The sequence below is a fragment of the Cyclopterus lumpus genome, chromosome 2, assembly GCF_009769545.1.
Source record: "Cyclopterus lumpus isolate fCycLum1 chromosome 2, fCycLum1.pri, whole genome shotgun sequence".
NCBI classification, from domain to species: domain Eukaryota; kingdom Metazoa; phylum Chordata; class Actinopteri; order Perciformes; family Cyclopteridae; genus Cyclopterus; species Cyclopterus lumpus.
The window spans coordinates 11211387-11229659 of NC_046967.1; the positions used below are offsets into that span (position 1 = coordinate 11211387).

The 18273-nt window shown below is 47.7% G+C and overlaps 1 protein-coding gene across 5 annotated transcripts in view; it reads right to left on the minus strand.

Annotated features, from left to right (window-relative positions):
• Positions 1-15321, minus strand: part of LOC117742431 (histone deacetylase 4-like) — a 41348-nt gene extending 26027 nt beyond the window's left edge. Inside the window, exons 1-4 of one of the 5 annotated variants that reach the window (XM_034549808.1) lie at positions 15175-15291; positions 12903-13202; positions 9697-9873; positions 4495-4563 (exon numbers count right to left, since the gene is read on the minus strand). Coding sequence is in view for 3 of the 5 variants with exons in the window: in XM_034549799.1 (XP_034405690.1) it covers positions 4495-4563; positions 12903-12924 (91 nt within the window). In the remaining 2 variants the exon portion in view is untranslated. Of the gene's footprint in view, positions 1-4494; positions 4564-9696; positions 9877-12902; positions 13203-15174 lie in introns of those variants that run through there. The other 4 variants (XM_034549799.1, XM_034549789.1, XM_034549781.1 and 1 more) reach the window with 4 other exon arrangements.
• Positions 15322-18273: the final 2952 nt, after the last annotated feature.

Genomic DNA, 18273 nt, shown 5'->3' on the forward strand with positions numbered 1-18273 from the left:
AGGAAAGAGTGACTCCTCCACGTCGTGAATCATCATTTCACAACATGAAGAGAGAGTTTTGACAGCAAAGAGGCTGGATTCCGACAATATATATATATATACAGTATATATATATATATATATACATACAAAAATGACTTATTTACAGAGATATTATAATTTCCGACCTGGATCCGTATGAGTCACTCTGCAGTTTGAGATCCCTGCAGACGGCTAAGGAGTCTGGAAAGAGCCACGGACTCTGTATTAAGTCTTCGGGGTCAGTTTCAAGGTAAACGTGCATCATGGCCGGTGACTTCGGAGAGGAAAAAGGTTTAATTGTCCTTTTCTTTTTTTTTTGTCTCACGTAAGAGTCGTTTTAGCACGTAAAAAAGAGGAAGTGATAGAAAAGTAAAAAAAGAAAGAAGGGACAGGGGAGATGTTACTGTGACAGAAAAGCTGCACAAAGACTCCAATCTTGGCTCAGGCAAATCCATAACCCATGCACACACACACACACACACACACACACACACACACACACACACACGCACACACGCACACAATGTTCCTCTTTGGGTATTGAGTCCCTGACACAACACAAACAACGATGGTGACGCGCTGCGTCTCCGTCACGCCGGCGAGAGGCGGACGGGGCTCGGTGGTGTCGTTGAACGTACCCATCGGTGCCCTCCTCCTCCTCCTCCTCCTCCTCCTCCTCCTCTTCTTCCTCCGTTCAGCAGCCTCCTCTCTCCTCCTTATCGCTGCACCTCCTTCAGTCTATTGCCGCAAACGACAGCTCGCTCCCTCTGCTGCTCATCTGACTCCTCTTGCTCTTCACCTCCGACACTTTTTGCTCGTCGTTCATCCCCTCTCCTGTTAAACCCGATGGGCGTCTCTCTCCTCTCCCCTCTCTCTCTCTCCTCCCCTCGTCCCTCGCTTGCCCAGTGGTGACATCACAGGGCAGTCTCAGGCATGCAGCCTGTTTATTCTGCAGCCCTCTGCTTTTCCAGGAACCAACGTCACACACACACACACACACACACACACACACACACACTCTCACTCTGTCCCTCGACCTGCTTCCCTAGCTTCTAAAAGGGAAAGGAAAACCCTCCACGCCGGTTGTAGTGCATCAAATATCTCCTGCGTCTCATTCAGCTGCATGTATCCCCCCCCCCCTCCCCTCCCCTCCCTCAGCACTCCCCCATAATAACCATGTGGTTTTAATACCCAGTGCTCAAATTCCTGGCCTGGAATTTGCCAACATTTCCCAAACAAATAAAACCCCAAGATGGAGGATCATAAAAAATAATAATGTGGGATTAGTGTTAGATAATGGTTTGTTATTGTTTTATTTTAACACAACTCTGCTACTGTAATCTTGCGTCCCATCATTACAGTACAGGTCTCGTATTCTTTCACATATATTCTGTTTTGTGTGTCCTTCATGCAAACGTTCACATCTTTAGCTGCAAATATTTCTGCTAAAATGAGAATAAATGTGTTGTTCTCTTAATTCATAATGTTTGTTGAGTTTTAAGCAATTTGAAAGTGCATTTTTCACTTTCTTTCGACGCTTTTTTGACCGAACAATTGATAAAGTAATCCAGAATATAATGACGAGACGAATCGATGGTGAAAACAGTCATTGGTTGCAGAGCTGTAGCAGGTCAAGCTCAATAAAAGGCTCCGCAGCTGCAGTACGGGTTCCCCTCAAAAGGTCACACACACTAAACTACCCGGTAACACGCATGGCAGGATATAAAAAAACTCTCACGGCCCAATCAGACTAACCTGGCGAAGATCAACTCGGCACATCTTGCCTTCGGACACGTGCCTCGGTGCACAGACGTGTGCCGGATGGCAGACGAAGACGAACCGTCTCCACCGGAGGATCGAACTGACAGCTCACCTGGAGCAAACATCAGGCTCATATCCTGTGAGCGCTTCAAAGTTTCCTCCAGGTTTGATATGGAACGCATTCGGGGCGTGCGGTTGGACCTCCTCTCCAACACGTAGAACTCTCTGGAATCCATTTCTTTCTTTTTCTTCCCTCAGCCTCAACCTTTCCTCCTTGACCTCTCTCCCTCCCAGCAGGTTCCTCTCCTCCCTCCTCCCTTCCATCCTCCTCCTTCGTGCCCTGTCCTCCAGGCCGCCGCTCTGCATCCTTCCCAGTTCGGCGGCTCCCTCCCACTTTCCCTTCCCTCCATCTCGCCGCAACGGATCGCAATCTGTTTACAACCCCTCCGGCGCACTCCACAACTCTTCTGGCTCCAATTGCAGATCTATTAATACCAGACAATGCAGAGGCTTGGCGTCTCTGATTTGAGGCTCGGTTCGCCGAGTGTTTATCCCGCGGTCCGGCTGCCCGAGCGCCGTACTCGTCAGGCTTAATAGACGTCATGCTGAGACGAGCCGAGCGTTTTCTTCTTCTTTATTTAATGCATGCAAAGAGACGACAAAGAAGAGGAGATATTCTGCACACGGTTTCACAGTGAATTTAGCAGATGAGAGGCAACAAGTAGCACATCTGTTGACGGTGGAAAATATAGCTGCGGTCGGCTTACTGATTGGTCTCCGAGGGCGGGTTGCGTGAACATCCGCCTACGTTATCTCAAGAGTTATTACCTAAATGCAAACTCTTGTTTTTTTTTTTTGACAAGCACATCCTGGTTACGACCGCGATCACGCCGGCACGCCGACGGGGAACAGGGGGAAAGCAGGGAGGGCCCGGTTCTGCCCCGAAAGCGAGCTCCGACACGCCGCGGCCCCGGTGACGTCCGTAGCGTTGATGTCGAGGTGCAGAACGTGCAGGAACGTGTCAAGGCCTGTGAGCGTTGATGCCGTACGGTTTACGCTCGCGTCCCGGAGTCATGCAATCTGGAATCTGGACTGGTTTTGGACTGCTGGTCAGACAGAATTTGAAGACCGTGTCCTAATTTATTCCCAATTCTCTGACATTTTAAAGATTACCTCCAAAGCTCTTGCACTCCAGACCAGACATTTTACACCAGTTCCACAGTTCTTCTCCTCTCTTGTCGTTGAGGTCCAGGTTCACGGCTCAACAGAGCACAGTTACGCCCGGCGCTGCTTTGCGTGGAACCAAACCCGGGTGTTTGCTTTGAGCCGCGAGGCTGCCAGCAGGCGCCCCGCCACCGCCGCTTTGCATCCCGAAAGAAAAGCGATGCGCGCTCGACACTTTAACGACGCAACAATTGCATTTGCTCCGGGGCTGTTGGCGAAGGGACGCTTTTAAAAACAGGTGCGCATCCAAACAGTCGGGGGGGGGGGGGGGTGGGGGGCGTCAGCTCTGTATCCAAGACAACAGATTTTGAGAATATCCGATGAAGTCGCTCCAGTGAATTTCAATATTTCATCAGCCTCGCCGGAGGCGTGCAGAACAAACCCCCCGACAACAAGGTTCTGGGATGAGAGAGAGCGGTTCTTTGGGTCAAAGTGAGGGAGAAGTTGTCGTTTGTGTGTTCTTCCGGAGCAACAGAGTGCCGAACAGCAGCTTCCTGCTTCTCTCATCGTGGCATCGCGGGAGCTAAAGAGCAGCATGGGCCGTAAATTATGAATCGCACTCCTACTATTTCCATTATTTTTGAAGGGGGACGGGGGGGGGAATCAAAAATGGTTCTCCGCGGTGATAAATGAAAAGCACAGAGCAATTTAAGCTTCCTCATCATGGAATCAGATAATGCATTATGCATATATTACCTTCAGATTACCTCATCTCCATCTGTGGCCCTTTCATTTCTGTACTCACAGCTTCGCCTCTGCTCCCTCCTCGTCCACCCTGCCAGTGTTTGTATGGACTGGAGGTGGAGGAAGCTACTGTCAATACGGTGCAACACTTTGTGATGTTTTTGACTGTGTCCTTGCAAAGGAGAAAGAATGCACATGGGGATCTGGAGAGAGAAGCCCATTTTCACCTATTTATATATATTTTGAGCCCACAAGCTAAAAAAAAAAAAAGGGAGCTCCGGTTTGTTTTGGGACCATCTCCTCCGCTCCTGCCTCGGGGGAATTGCAGCAAACACATCACCAAGACAAGTCACAATTTACTTGTTTTGTTTTGCTTCATATTTTTGGCAGCCATTCCTCCTCCGAGTCGTTCGGCAACAATTTCACATGAGCTCACGAGCGGAGCGCCGACACTCAGGCGGCTGTATTTCCATTCAACAAAATGGCACTGCATGAATCAAAGCGTACAGGAATCAGCGCGGACTCTTCTTTGGACTTATTAAAAAAAAATCCACAAAGCGATTAGGGTCAGCCGTGCTTGTGAACGTGAGATCGGACGGTATTTAAAGTGAGGACACTTTGATAATTGGGACAGAATGGAAATCGGACCCGTTGTAGGAACAACACCTATGCATGCAAAGTTGTACAGGATGTGGTTAACAGTGAAATCACGTAGGTGCACACACACACACACATGCACACACACGCACTTGTCTTTGGTTTACAGAAGCTCACGCACACACGCACACACACACACACACCAACCTGTTGGGATGTGGTTGAGCGCCGACGTCTTCAGAACCTCCAGCGGCTGCTCCTTCCCCAGGAGCCCCTCTGCGGGAGAGAGAGCACACTCCGCTTCAAATATGGTCCGCAACATTGAGACGGGCTTTTCCGGCGACACACACACAAGCGTGTTAATTCAGGCGGTCGAGACCACGGTCCGGGGCGGTGCAGGCGGGCTTCAGGTCATCTGCAGGGCTGCGAGAACACGCCGCGCCGCGGCTTCTGCCACCTGAGCGACCGCCCGCTGCATGACCAGCGAAAAGAGCAAGCTGCTAAATTTTTCCGGAGAGGCTCGGCTGCAGGAGGTGCTCTGAAAGAAGCCCGAAATCGGAGGCACGCCGAAAGGGAGCAGCCTTCATCGGCTCCCGTGTGCTTGTGCGCGAGTTCGGTGTGTGCGAGAGGAGGGATGGTGGGGCTCGACTGATACCGCCTGTGCTCAGCATAGCAAATGTGGCTGGCAGCAGCAGCGGAGAGGGATGAAGGGGGGCGGGGGGAGGTTGGGGGGATGGAGACGAGGGGTGGGAGGGAGAGAGGTAAAAATAGCTCACCCTTTTGTGTATAACAGCACATGCGGAGAGCGCACACCCAACGCACACACATGCAGACACAAAGACACACTGCCGCGGCCGCTCTCCTGTGTTTGTGTGCGCGTGTGCGTGCGTGCACGTGTGTGTGTGTGTGTGTAGGCTGTAATTATAGTGGCAACATGAAAAGGGCTTTTGTAGCTGCCGAGCCCTGGGAAGACATGGCTATAAAAAGCAGAGCGACAGAGAGGGGTAGTGGAGGAGGAGGAGGAGGAGGAGGAGGAGGAGGAGGACGCATTGGGGGTGAGGGGGAAGACAGAGGTAAGGAGGGGAGAGAAAGAGAGAGAGAGAGAGAGAGAGAGGTGATGAGAATGAGGCGGTGGAGGAAAAAAAACAACGAAAAAGGCACAAAAAAAGGGAGGAGGGAGGATGGAATTGACATGCATCGCGGCTTCACACCAATCTGCAACTACTGACACACACATTCTCTATATGTGCATGTATTTTTAGTAATCTTGGGCACCTGATGTGTGCATATATATATTTATATATCTATATATAGATATATATACTGTATATATAAATAAATAAATATATATATATTCTGAGCACAAGGCTGAATGACATCTGAGGCGCTCAAACATGCAATTATTCCTTTGGATGGGAGATGAAAACCCATGTGAAATCCCTTTGGAGGAATAAAAGAGAGGAAAACAGGAGAGCGTCTCACTGTGCATGATCTATTTCTGGAATTCTCCCTGGACCAGACACACACACACACACACACACACACACACACACACACACACTTAATTAGCCATGAAGCTGGAGGACGCGTTGTGCGCTGATTGTGTGTGTGTGTGTGTGTGTGTTTGTCTCGTACCACCTTGCATGAATGGCTGCACCCATGATGCACCAATCCCTCTGTGCACTTGGGTGAGGACTCATCACGTTTGGTCCTGTTCAACCCGCTTTTGTTCACCGTGACCTTCTGTCAGATATCGCTGCCTGACGTATCATAATTAAATCAATTTGTTTTTTAAAAGCAGGTCAAATCTGCGGCCTCCTACACACGAGTTTCAGAATGTATGTAAATAAAGCAGACGGGCAGGGGGGGGTTGGGGGGGGCCACGTCCCTGCCTCCCCAAAACAAACACACCCGTGACAGCGGATATCTCTGGACGAGGATATTCAAATGAAAACACGCGCGCGATGTAAATGTGTAATGACACCTGTGGCTCAGGAGTCATCCTAGGCCGGGTTGGTGTCGCAGCTTTACATCTCTCACCTGTGAGTGTGGGGAATCACGGGGGTGGGGGGGGTGGGGTGGTTATGACAAGACAGCGTGTACGCTTTCAGTCCGGGCCGCGCGGTTGAAACCCGAGACGCACGTGGAGGCCGCGCAGGTGTGACACACACACACACACACACGTGTCTAACACAACCACCACACTGAGAAGTGCCCCGTGCCGCGGTAACGGGGGTCCATCAATCTTGAACGTAGCCTAGTTACCCAGCAGCCCCCTTTTCCTCCCTCCTTTCTCTCTTTCCCTCCATCCTCCTCTTTCCTCTCGGTCCCACTGGGCAGGCATCGGGAGACAGGGGAGCTATAAATAGCCTCGGCTCGCCTCGGGCAGAGAGTCAGTCAGCTCGAGCTAATGCAGCTACCGCGCGCTGAAAAACATGCATGTTATGATCTGCTCTCTGGGGGGCGGTGGGGTGGGGGGGGGGGGGGGGGGGGGGGTGATGCAGGAGTGCGGTGCTAAATGGCGGAGGGCTCCGTCTGCTGCATTGCCGAGCGTGGTCTGTGACAGTAAAGAGAGACAGGATGGGGCTCTCCGTGTTGACAGAGGTCTTTGTTGTGCAGGAGGAGCGAGATGCGTGTCCAGAGACCCGAGGGGAAGGGAGGAAGGATGCTCCAGCCTCATTACATGCAGCGCACTTCCGTTCTGGCTGCTTCGTCCAGGGGTGACTCCGGCGCGCAAGGTGAACCCGACAGGAACAATACGATTAATCAAACACGCCTCTCCTTGAAGAGCCTGTTTCCCCCACCCCCCCCCCCCCCCAAGGGTCGCAAATTTGCTTCCCCCCCGAGGGCACGGGCTGACGTCAACGGCGACGGATTAAAAGCGAGCGGGTGACCCCTGCGCGAGCCTCCGACGGTTTGCGTCCCCGCAAACAGTCGGAAACGACCGTCTGACCCCCGTTGCATGCTGGGAGAGTCGGGGAAAACAGCGGTAATGCGATTTGGGGTGGTGTGTAAGCGCTTCTTTGTATGCAACTTCGGAGGCTCTATTTCTATTTCTGGTGCATTCTGGGACCCAGTGCAGCAATTATTAAGTATGATAAAAATTTATAAAAGCAAAAAATGATTGAATCGACCTGCACACATCCCATTTGACATACACCACTCAGAACGCTTCTACGTATATTTAGTGATTATTTTCACGCGGTCGATTCTTAATGGACGTGTACACACGGTTGCTAGGAGATTCGTGATGCAACCCTAAAGCCTCAGTAGCCTAATGCCTTAGAACAACACACGCCCACAGCATGCGAGATGCCAGTTGCTCTGCAGCTACTCTGCAGACAGAGTAACAGGTGCACCGTTTCATATTTTGGTGTTTTTTGGTGTTTGGCACCGTGGCGCCATGTCAGAAGGCAAAGATAGGGCTCCGAGGAGACAGTGTAAACCGTAATTGCCGCTGACAGCTCGTTGGCAGAACACAGTGTATCCCGTTTCTCGGCTGGGACGGGACAAAAGACAAGGGGACAAAAGACGCGTCCTGTTCCTTTCATTAGCTCATGCTCCCTCTCTGCCGTCTCTGTCCCGATACCAATTAAAAACAGAGCTTTTCTAACGTAGCCAGCACATAAAACCCCGTCTGAAGTCCACGATTGGGCGTTTGTTATTGGAGGGGGATGGGTGCGGCGGGACGGGATGGGTGCTGCGCTCCATTTGCACAAGGACAAAGCAGGGCTTGTGCATGTAGGGGGGGTCGCTCGTTGCACAAGAGACTCCCCCCCCCCCCCCTCCAGGGGGGATTTGTTCTGGGATGGACTGTTTGTAATGTTCAGCCAAGTTGGTGGCACATGGGACGGCGGGCGAACTGTCTGGCTGGCAGCGACCGCGGCTCCGCTCACCGGGGTTCACCGAGGGCGGGGAGGCGCGTTTCGCAATCTGCCACGATTTGGAAACGGGGGGGGGGGGGGGGGGGGGGGGAGGATGGGAAACGACGCGTCAGCACGAGTGGACGGGCCGGACCAAACGCCAGGGGGGGGGGGGGGGGGGGGGGTTGAATTAGCCCGCGGCCCATCTCACATGAGGAGAAGCGTCACGGGAGAGCAAATGTAATGATTGTTTGTTCGCCGTGCACATGTGCTTATCTTGTGTGTGCGCGCATGTGTGTGTTTCTAAAAATAGACGCAGGGATAAGCCGGGCCCTCTTTTATTGCAGCGAAAAAACTTTTAACCCCTTCACCCCAGGATTTGAGCAGCGATTGCGTGCGTTTGGATAAGAGGATGAACAAAGGGGGTCACTCTGGGAGAGTGCATAAGGGAAATGTAAATTCAATGCATGAACCATCATGCACTTTGGCCTTGTGTTCATATCTCTACAGGCAGGGAGTACTTCTACTGTTTTTGAAACTTTTTATGTCTGACGTGCTCTTCTGGACCAGTTAGGAATTATGTGTCTTGCTCAAGGACACCGTCCTCACTTTCTCTTACTTACCAAGCCAGTGATCTTCCAGTCCCAAGTCTGTTCCTTAAATCTCCGTGCCACTGCTGCCCCGTTAATAGTATCTGGCAGGTGTAATAAAAAGAAAATCCATAATATGGATTTATAGGCGTCCAGAGATCCGTACTGCGCTGCAGTGTTTATCAAATAGAGGCGTGAGACCCCAACGACGGGCCGTCAAATTACTCCAACATACGAGTGGAAATTCAGCTAAAAAATGTGACACGCGGGGTTGTCGGCAGCAGAGTGACGGTGCGGGGGTTTTATAAGACGGATGAAAGTAGCAGATCAGTCGCAATCATCAGCGTTCTACAACGTCTATGGCGCCCCGTTGCTGGAAGGTGAGTGAAAAACACGGTTTGAGAGGACATGCATGCTTGTCCCAGCATCCCCCGGGGGTGTGTACACACATGTGCGTGTCACTACCTTGTCTGTGGTAGTATATATACACACACACACACACACACACACACACATCAGCAGCAGTCTCTCGCCACTCCAGACAAAACCCCCCCAGCTGAGCAGAGAGTAAAAGTACACTCACAGGATTTTACAACACGCAGCAGAAAGCAGATCGCGATACTTAAAGGAATAGTGCCACATTTTGAGGGTCGTAGTCTGATGAACCAACCGGATGCTCCTTACCTTGAAAACGGCAGCGCCGTTCCCATCTGTTACAATTGTGTTATTCGTAATGTCGAATAAAAGGAGTGGGTGTTGAAGTTCAAAAGAGGAATAAAAAACTAGCTCGCTGTCTATTTCTACAGTTGATGTTTCTCTGTACTTAATATTTCACATTATTGCACAGATTGAGGGTTTGTGTTCTCCATAAAACACTCTTAAAATGATATATAATTCTCTGTAACCAGTGATCGTACAGCTGCTCTGACGTGACCCCCCCTGGTCTCGCTCATTACCGTTTACTTCATTCCCCCGTCACTGTTGTTGTTGTCCTTCGAGGTCGTATGTGAAACCTGGAACTGGTTGCGCTTGTAACTTCAGATATCGCTGAGCCTTCGGGGAAGAGAACGCTGTGTCAAGTTCGCCGTTTCAGAGCCATAAAAGGCGCTCACGCCCACGCCCACGCACACGCCCTGCACAATGAAACGGGAGAAATGTGATCTGAACAGTTTCAATATCCTGATGAACGCTCGCTTCTGATGGTGTTCGGGGGGGGGGGAAGGCTCTTTTTACAAATTTGCATGAAAGAACTGAAAGTTTTAACCTCTCATTCATTGATAATCACTAGTAGTACCTGCGTGTGTGTGTGTGTGTGTGTGTGTGTTGGTGGATGACTCATATGTACACCCTGTTCCTGCTCCAAGAGTGAAAGCTGCAGAATTTCCTGGAAAGACGGTGCACTTCTGACTTTAAAAAACAAATCGTTGCCAGCAAGTGGCATCTTCCCGTCACTGAAACCCGTGAAGGAGGCCGCCTGCTCTTCACTTCCACTCATCACCCGGCCCATAGCGGTGCCGACAGGCCGATTCCCTCAGGCGACCGCCGAGTCGCCGCAGAGAATTGTGGGAAAACAGGAAGGACGACGAACAGGAGCGACTCACAAAGAGGTTTTTGGGGGGGATCCGTTCTGCAGCACGCTCGAGTTTTCATTGTCTGTCCTCCATATTCAGCTCCGGCCGCTGATCTGTGGCTAATCATGCACGAGCGTGACGTTTGAAACGCGTTAGCTGTGTAAAACAAATGTCTCCGGCTAATGTGCTAAAGCTCTCGGCACACAGAGTAATCACTCCCAGGCAAACACTCGGGCCTGTTTGCTGAAAATGATGTTGTGAGGGCCTGACCCCCCCCCCCCCCCCCCCCCCCCCCCCTTTTTGTTCTAGAACAATACAAACCCGACAAAGGGTTTTACATTTCACTTTTCTAGGAAGAGCATTATGGTAAATGTTTAATCTAAAAAAATAAAAAGAATCCCGCTGCCACTGTAATAAAGAAAATGAGTAAGTCCTGGATCAAAAACATGCGTGCTGGTAAGCTCATTTGCAGATTACAGAAGTGGCACACAAGCAGGAACGCGCACACGCACGCCGGAAAAACACCCACCAGAGCTGCTGCATGGAGCACACACACACACACACACACACACACACACACACACACGCACACGCACACAGGGCTTTACACTTTGAGACCTGGTACATGATTGGAAATAAGTGCAAAGCAACCTCAGAAAAAGGAAGCTTTGATTCTGCAAATACAAGAGTACAACAAAAGCCGCGGATGTGAAAAGTCTCGCTGTTTTCACCCCCCGAGAACAAAGCCAACGTTGTTTGATGACACTCATTAAAAAAACAAACTCAATTGAACAGTTTGAGCAGACGAGAATGCGACCTGAATCAATTCCCCTGCATCTTTTTTATTTCAATTACACCAGAGAAGATGTAAACCGACACCTGACCTCACTCTCACTTCTTAAAATATCACTTTCAGTGAGCCCGACAAGCGGCACGAGGTTTCACATTTATATATATATATATATATATATCTATCGTACCGACATCCAACAAGTGCGTCTCCGAGCTGTCGCTCAAGCGCCGGGAGAAGCAACACCTCAAAATCGACGCCCACACTTGTCGGCCCCCCCGGAGGGCCGAGAGCGTCTCCTCCAGAAGGTTCTCGGAGGCCAACGAGACAAACGGAAAGATCGCTGCTATTTTTGCGTTTTTTTTAGGTGGGGAGAGGTGAGAGATGAAGGGGGGAGAGGAGGTGCAGCGTGGGAAATTAAGATGATCGTGTTTTGACAGGAGCTGCTTAGTTTATCTGCTCCATCGGCTGCTGAAGTTTCCTGCCTTGGCTGCGTTCGGCTCTGGGCGTTGATTCAACATCAATGTTTGTCTTCTTCCAAAAGAAACGCCGTCCCGTGATTAAATAATGACGGGACGGCGGTCTTTTTTTTTCGGTTGTAGATAATAAGAGCACCTATTGATCCGTAGAGACGCGCCCCCCCCCCCCGCGTGTGACAGCGTGGATTTGACAGTTTCCTCGTCGAGCTCAGTGAAAAAAATAAAATAAAAGCAGCACAAAGATAACTAAGATAAATCGGCTATTAGTGCATTTCACAACGTTGAGGATCTATTGATTTAAATAAAAGTCTGTTTAAGTTTTCAGACTGTTCAGAAGTTGATTCATTTCCACAGTTTGGCCACCCTCGGGTGGGTCCAATGAAAGACGCTATTGAGTTGCATTGTGGGAAATGTATTGTTTTAGGAGGTAGGGACAAAAAGGCAAGATATCTCAGCCTCCGCTGCTTTTAAACTTGTGCATTAACCCTTAACATTTGCATTTAATCAGAAACGAAACGGAAGATTTCTGAATATGTCTTCCTGCTTAAATGTCTATTATCGTGTATTTCCAGGCGGTGAACACACCTCTGATGTGTCAGTCTAAATCATCTCTCCGGATGAGGGAGGCGTTCATTTTGTCAGCCTTGTTTGAAGAGGAGATGAGTGAAGGTGTAAAGGGACCAGAATGGCTCGTCTAATGATAACGGTTGAGCCGCGCTAATCCCGAGGTTGATTTAACAATCTAATGAGATTGGCCCTTCTTGGAGGGGGGGGGGTGGACATACATATCCACCAGAGTACCGAGCGCTCTCGGAGCGCCGGCGGTGTGCTCAGGAGATGCTGGGAGGGCTGAGGCTGCAGCTCGTTCACGTCCGCCCCCCTGCTGGTTACCCCAGCTGTGGTATTTATTTATAGTTCCCACACTCCCTGGTGTACGAGGTAAACACACGGTCGACAGCGCCAGGTACCACGGCGACCGGGGCGGGGGGGCTAACCTTTTTTTTTTCCGTCAGCCAGCTGCTTCTCCGAAATAATTGATCTAAACTGAGCTTTGATTGGCCGTCAAAGAGGAGAGTCGACTCTCTTAATGAGCCCGGTTACGGACTCGTTCTCTCGTCCTCTGGAGCTCATTCATATTGAATCGAGCCAATTAACAGTCGCACGGACAGATTTTAAATGTTTTACTGTGTTTTAACGAGCCGCGGCGGTCTGTCTGCGCTCAAAATCAAAATGTTCACGTGTATCAACGTGGAGCATTGAGCGAATGACTCCGATTCGCGCCGACAGAACGAGAAGACGTAATGCAACGGCGTAGATCTTACCTTGGTGGCTGTGTGACGTCATCGCTGACAGGTCGGTGGCGTCCGCGCTGCACGGGCAGGCGAGCGCCCGGCTCGCCGTGTGTGTGTTATGCAGGAGGAGGTGTTTACAAGATGGCAATCAGGAAGCTACAATCATGCCAAAACTGTGTGTGTGTGTGTGTGTGTGTGTGTGTTTTCAGGTTGATCCAACGCTCTCTCGAGGCTGGAAACAGGAAGCAAACGTCCGGCGGCGGCAGCCAATCCCCATGAGGCTTTTGGTTCGGCTGCTCCAATCAAAGAGCCGGCTGGTTGTCTGGCGACCTATCGGAGAGGATGAAAAGGGCGGTGAGGTTAGAAAAGGTAGAAAGAAAAGACGGCGCGGGAGAAAAAAGGCTGTCGAGGTGCATCTCCGTTAATGATTACACACACACACGGCTCTTCTTACAAGTTATTTATAGTATTGATCTCTCCGTGACTCTAATGATGACTCTTGACCGACGTCTTGGATTCCACTTACAGTACAGAGCTGGTATGGCGTGGTCATCTATAAATGTAAATATGACTATTGGTTTGTATGTCCATCAATTAAATTGTTGTTTTTTTCGAGGCCTGCGTTGAAAATGCCGAACAAGCAACCACAGACTCCATAAGTTGTCTTCTGACAACACATACTTTCATTCTTCTATTTGTTTTGGAGATAAAAAAAATCTTTTTCTTCGTTTTTTGCGAGTAACTATTTGGTCTTTCGGCTGTTCCTGGAAATAAATTATTGTTCTTTTCTTTCTTTTTTTGGAGGGTAGCCTGAATTCCTCGTGCCTGGAGCAGCGCTGTCAGATGTAATAACGGCTCGAGACCAAAGCATCAAGTCGAGTTTGTTTACCACCGCGGAGAGAAGGGGTAAAAACCGCCCCAGGCAAAGTGGGTGGGGGGCGGCGTGGGGGCAGCGTGCATGTTCACGCCCGTGTGTGTGTGTGTGTGTTGGCAGAGGTCCTCTAAAGCAGGATGGACGCGTGAGTGTGTGTGCGCGTGCATTTAAGAGGGGGGTCTTAAGACAAGAGGGCCAGACAGTGCAGCCGCAGGACAAATTGCCCCCCCAAAAAAAAGTCGGTCACTGCACAGAGCATGTACACTTGTGCTTTGTGATGGAAAAATTAAACCGGGGAGGGGGTTGAACGTGTGTGTCACAGGGAGTAGCTGACACTCCAGGGGGGTTGGGGGGGGGGGGGGGGGGGGGGGGGGGGCTTCATGCAACACCATTCTCCAGGGCATCTCATCTCATGTGTGTGCGTGCGTGTCCCAGGCCATTGTCCCCTAAAAGAGCGTGCATGATGCAGGTTGACAGATCTGGGGAGACAGCCCTGGAGCCCAAAGTGAAGAAATAATTACAACAACAGAAAAACAGAAGTGGGAAAATGGGTTAAACACACAGTTATGATGGGATGTAACGCCAAAGAGTGCTGCAATACGACCCCAGCGTAGCATTAATCGTGTCACTAGCGTTCACCCTGCACTCCAAACTCCCCTCAACGACGGCAAATACGTCTGCTTTACGACACTTTAAACCAGCCGTAATATGTCGCGTTTACGGCTCCAAACAAACCCGTACGCCCCCATTCACAAAAAAAAAAAAAGATTGACGCATGCAGAGAATTACCACACCGCCCATCCCGAACCATTCACACACACACACACACACACACACACACACACACACACACACACACTCACGCGGGCCTGTGCGTCTTCGTTTTTTACCTTTTTTTTTTTTTTCCTCCTCTCCAATAACGCGGACGCGGACGCGCACGCGGGCGACAGGAGCGTGTTAGCACGCCGCGCGTCGCGTTAAAAGCCTAAAGGCTCCGGCCGCGCACCTAAAAATAGCTCGGCAACAATCGGCATAATAAACATCGCCTGTCCACTCGCTCCCTCTCCTCGCTCCCTCTCCTCGCTCCCTCCCTCCTCGCTTCCTCGCTCCCTCGCTGCCTTCACACTTCCCGCCCGCTGCAGCTCAAAGAAACCGTCTTGGAAAAGAGAAACAATGTCGCAAAAAAAAAAAGAAGATGTTTAAATCATTCCAGAAAGAAAAGGAAACGCGAGAGTCCGGGGGGGAGAAGAGAAGAACAACACAATTAAACACACACACACACACGAGCCCAAACCGGTGCGCGGAGCGGAGTGGAAACTTCAGCCGGACATTGTTTTGATGAATCCCGTCTCGTGCGTCGCATCCCGCGGCCCCCCTCAAACATCAAAGCGGCCGCGCGCGGGTCCACGCATTCATCCGACAGCTCACCTACACGCGCCACCAGGAAGCCAGTCGTCCCAACATGTGTCCCGCGGGGGCTCTTTTTTTAAAACATTTTTTATTTCTCTCCCATGTCACACTCTGGGGTGTTTTTTCTTTCTCTCAGCGCAGAGGAGGAGGAGGAGGTGGTGGAGTGGAGGGTGGAGGAGGAGGAGGAGGAGGAGGAGGAGGAGGTGGTGGAGTGGAGGGTGGAGGAGGAGGAGGAGGAGGAGGGGGGGGGGACAAGAAAATTCATCTCCTGACAGATTCCGCCATACTGGATTTTTTTCCTTCCAGCCCCAGCAGCGTCACATGGAGCGCCCCTGCATCGATGGGCCGGGCTTAGCCGGCTGAAAATGTGATTATCCGGGAGGATACAGCCGGTTATTATGTGGCGTTATGGCCATTACTGAGGGGGCGGGGCCTGTTTATTAGAAGAAACATCTCTGTTCCGCTCTAACGCGGTCATTATGTGTCTTTAATAACTTAACTATACACCTTCAACTGCTCTAATATATATATATATATATATATATATATATATATATACATATATCTACATATATATATGTATATATATACATATATATATATATATATACATATATATATATATATATGTAGATATATATATATATATACATATATATATATATATGTAGATATATATATATATATATGTAGATATATATATGTAGATATATATCTACATATATAGATATATATACACCTTCAACTGCTCTAATATATATATATATATATATATATATATGTACATATATATATATACATGTATATATATGTAGATATATATATCTACATATACATATGTAGATATATATATGTAGATATATATCTACATATATATATATGTAGATATATATATATATATCTACATATATATGTAGATATATATATACATATGTATATAAGTATATATATACATATATATGTATATATATATGTATATATATATGTACATATATATACACCTTTAACTGCTCTAATATATATATATATGTAGATATATATGCATAATCACCTTCAACTGCTCTAATATATATACATATATATATATATATGTATATATATATGTGTATATATATCTACATATATATATATATGTAGATATATACACCTTTAACTGCTCTAATATATATACATATGTATATATCTACATATATATATGTAGATATATATACACCTTTAACTGCTCTAATATATATATATATGTAGATATATATGCATAATCACCTTCAACTGCTCTAATATATATACATATATATATATATATATATATATATGTAGATATATATGTGTATATATATCTACATATATATATATATATATATATATATATGTAGATATATACACCTTCAACTGCTCTAATATATATATATGTGTATATGTATGCATATACACCTTTAACTGCTCTAATATAGATATATGTATATATATATAAGAGACAGTTTGTACATAAATAAATAAAGCATATTTATTGACCATTATTACAATCGCAGTTTCTTTCTGTGCGATTTAAAGAGACCTTTATCATAATTGTGTGTGTGTGTGCGTGTGTGTGTGTGTGTGTTATCTGTAGAATAAAGTATTATTCATATTGGGATTTGAGTGAGTTTATTGTACCTTCATACCAGCTTCTAGTCTTTTTTAAATCCATAATAACATCCCTATAATATACTGACACTTATAGTAAGTTTATGATGTTACTTTATAGTAAACTAATAATACCATTGTAATTATATACCATTATATCTTTGATGTGCTTCATCATAATCATAAAAGGTTGTTTCTAATAATCTATACGGTGTTGTTATTAGAGTGCATTAATGATTTGTTTTTGTTGTAATAGTAATAGTATCCTATGTTATGACTAATGCTACATTCTGATGGGATGTTTCCATCCCTTCAACACGTACCACTGTTTGCTGTCGTTTGTTTTCAAGGAACAAAGAACCTGAAAATAACTATAGATTATGGAATTATGGAAATCAAAGTGAAGGCAAAGCTTGAGCACATCAAGCTCATCCACCACACATTTTTATTTTATTGTAATTTCCAACTTCGCTATAACCCTCCTTCCATTATTCAACACTTTCACCGGTCGTGGCAAAATGAAACAAACATTTTTATCCAATTCTGGCTCGTTGCAACACGAACCGCCTTCCCCGCTGCCTCATCTAATCCAATATGCTCTTATTTCCATTACTTTATATTTGATTTTGCATCTCGGCAGCCACCCACAGGCACGGCTGCAGCACCACTGCCGGCTTCAGCTGACTTGATTACTCTAATATGCTAACCAGCTTCTGCATACAGGACTCACACGGTTCAACTTCATAACCGCCAAGAGCTGAGCAGAGGAATTACTACATAACATTTTCAAACCCCTATCTACTGGGAGGTCAGAGGTCAGCGGCTATATATCATTTGTTGGCATATTTGATGTTTTTTTTGTCGCCGCCGCAGCTCCAATACCACTTGATGTTCCCATTGTGTTCATTTGAACTGGATTATTTAACGCTATTTATTATATTAAAGAAGATGTTGTTACAATGATGCATTCACACTGTTAATATTTCCATCGGTTTGGTCTAGTTTCCAATCGTTTTCAGTATTATTCCAATACTTTTAAATCTTAACAGCGCACTGTGTTATGTTCCTGTTTTATTACTTTTATACGCTTCCTGCTTCCTTTATTACCGTCTTCTATAAAGCTCTTGTTGTTAAAAGACACCAAACAAATAAACTTGCCCGTCCGCACCTGTTTCTTTCTTTTGCACGTCTATTTGAACAATGCGTATTATATTTAGCTCCTCCCTGCTCTGTGAATGCATTTATTAATCAAAGTCACTCCTCTTTTTTGAGTACGTGGGGGGGGGGAGGCCAGTTGGGACAGCCGTATCCATAGCAACAGAGGATTTTAATTTCTGTGGATGAGATACGGAGCATCGGTTACGTAAGGCGGTTGGTCTTGGAGGCATCGTTGATGTTGTTGTGCTTGAGTAAGCTCTTCAGGGCTCAACTGTCTGCAGACCCTGCATCTGCATATGAAAACAAACATGAGTTATGAGCCTCCTGTCCACATCC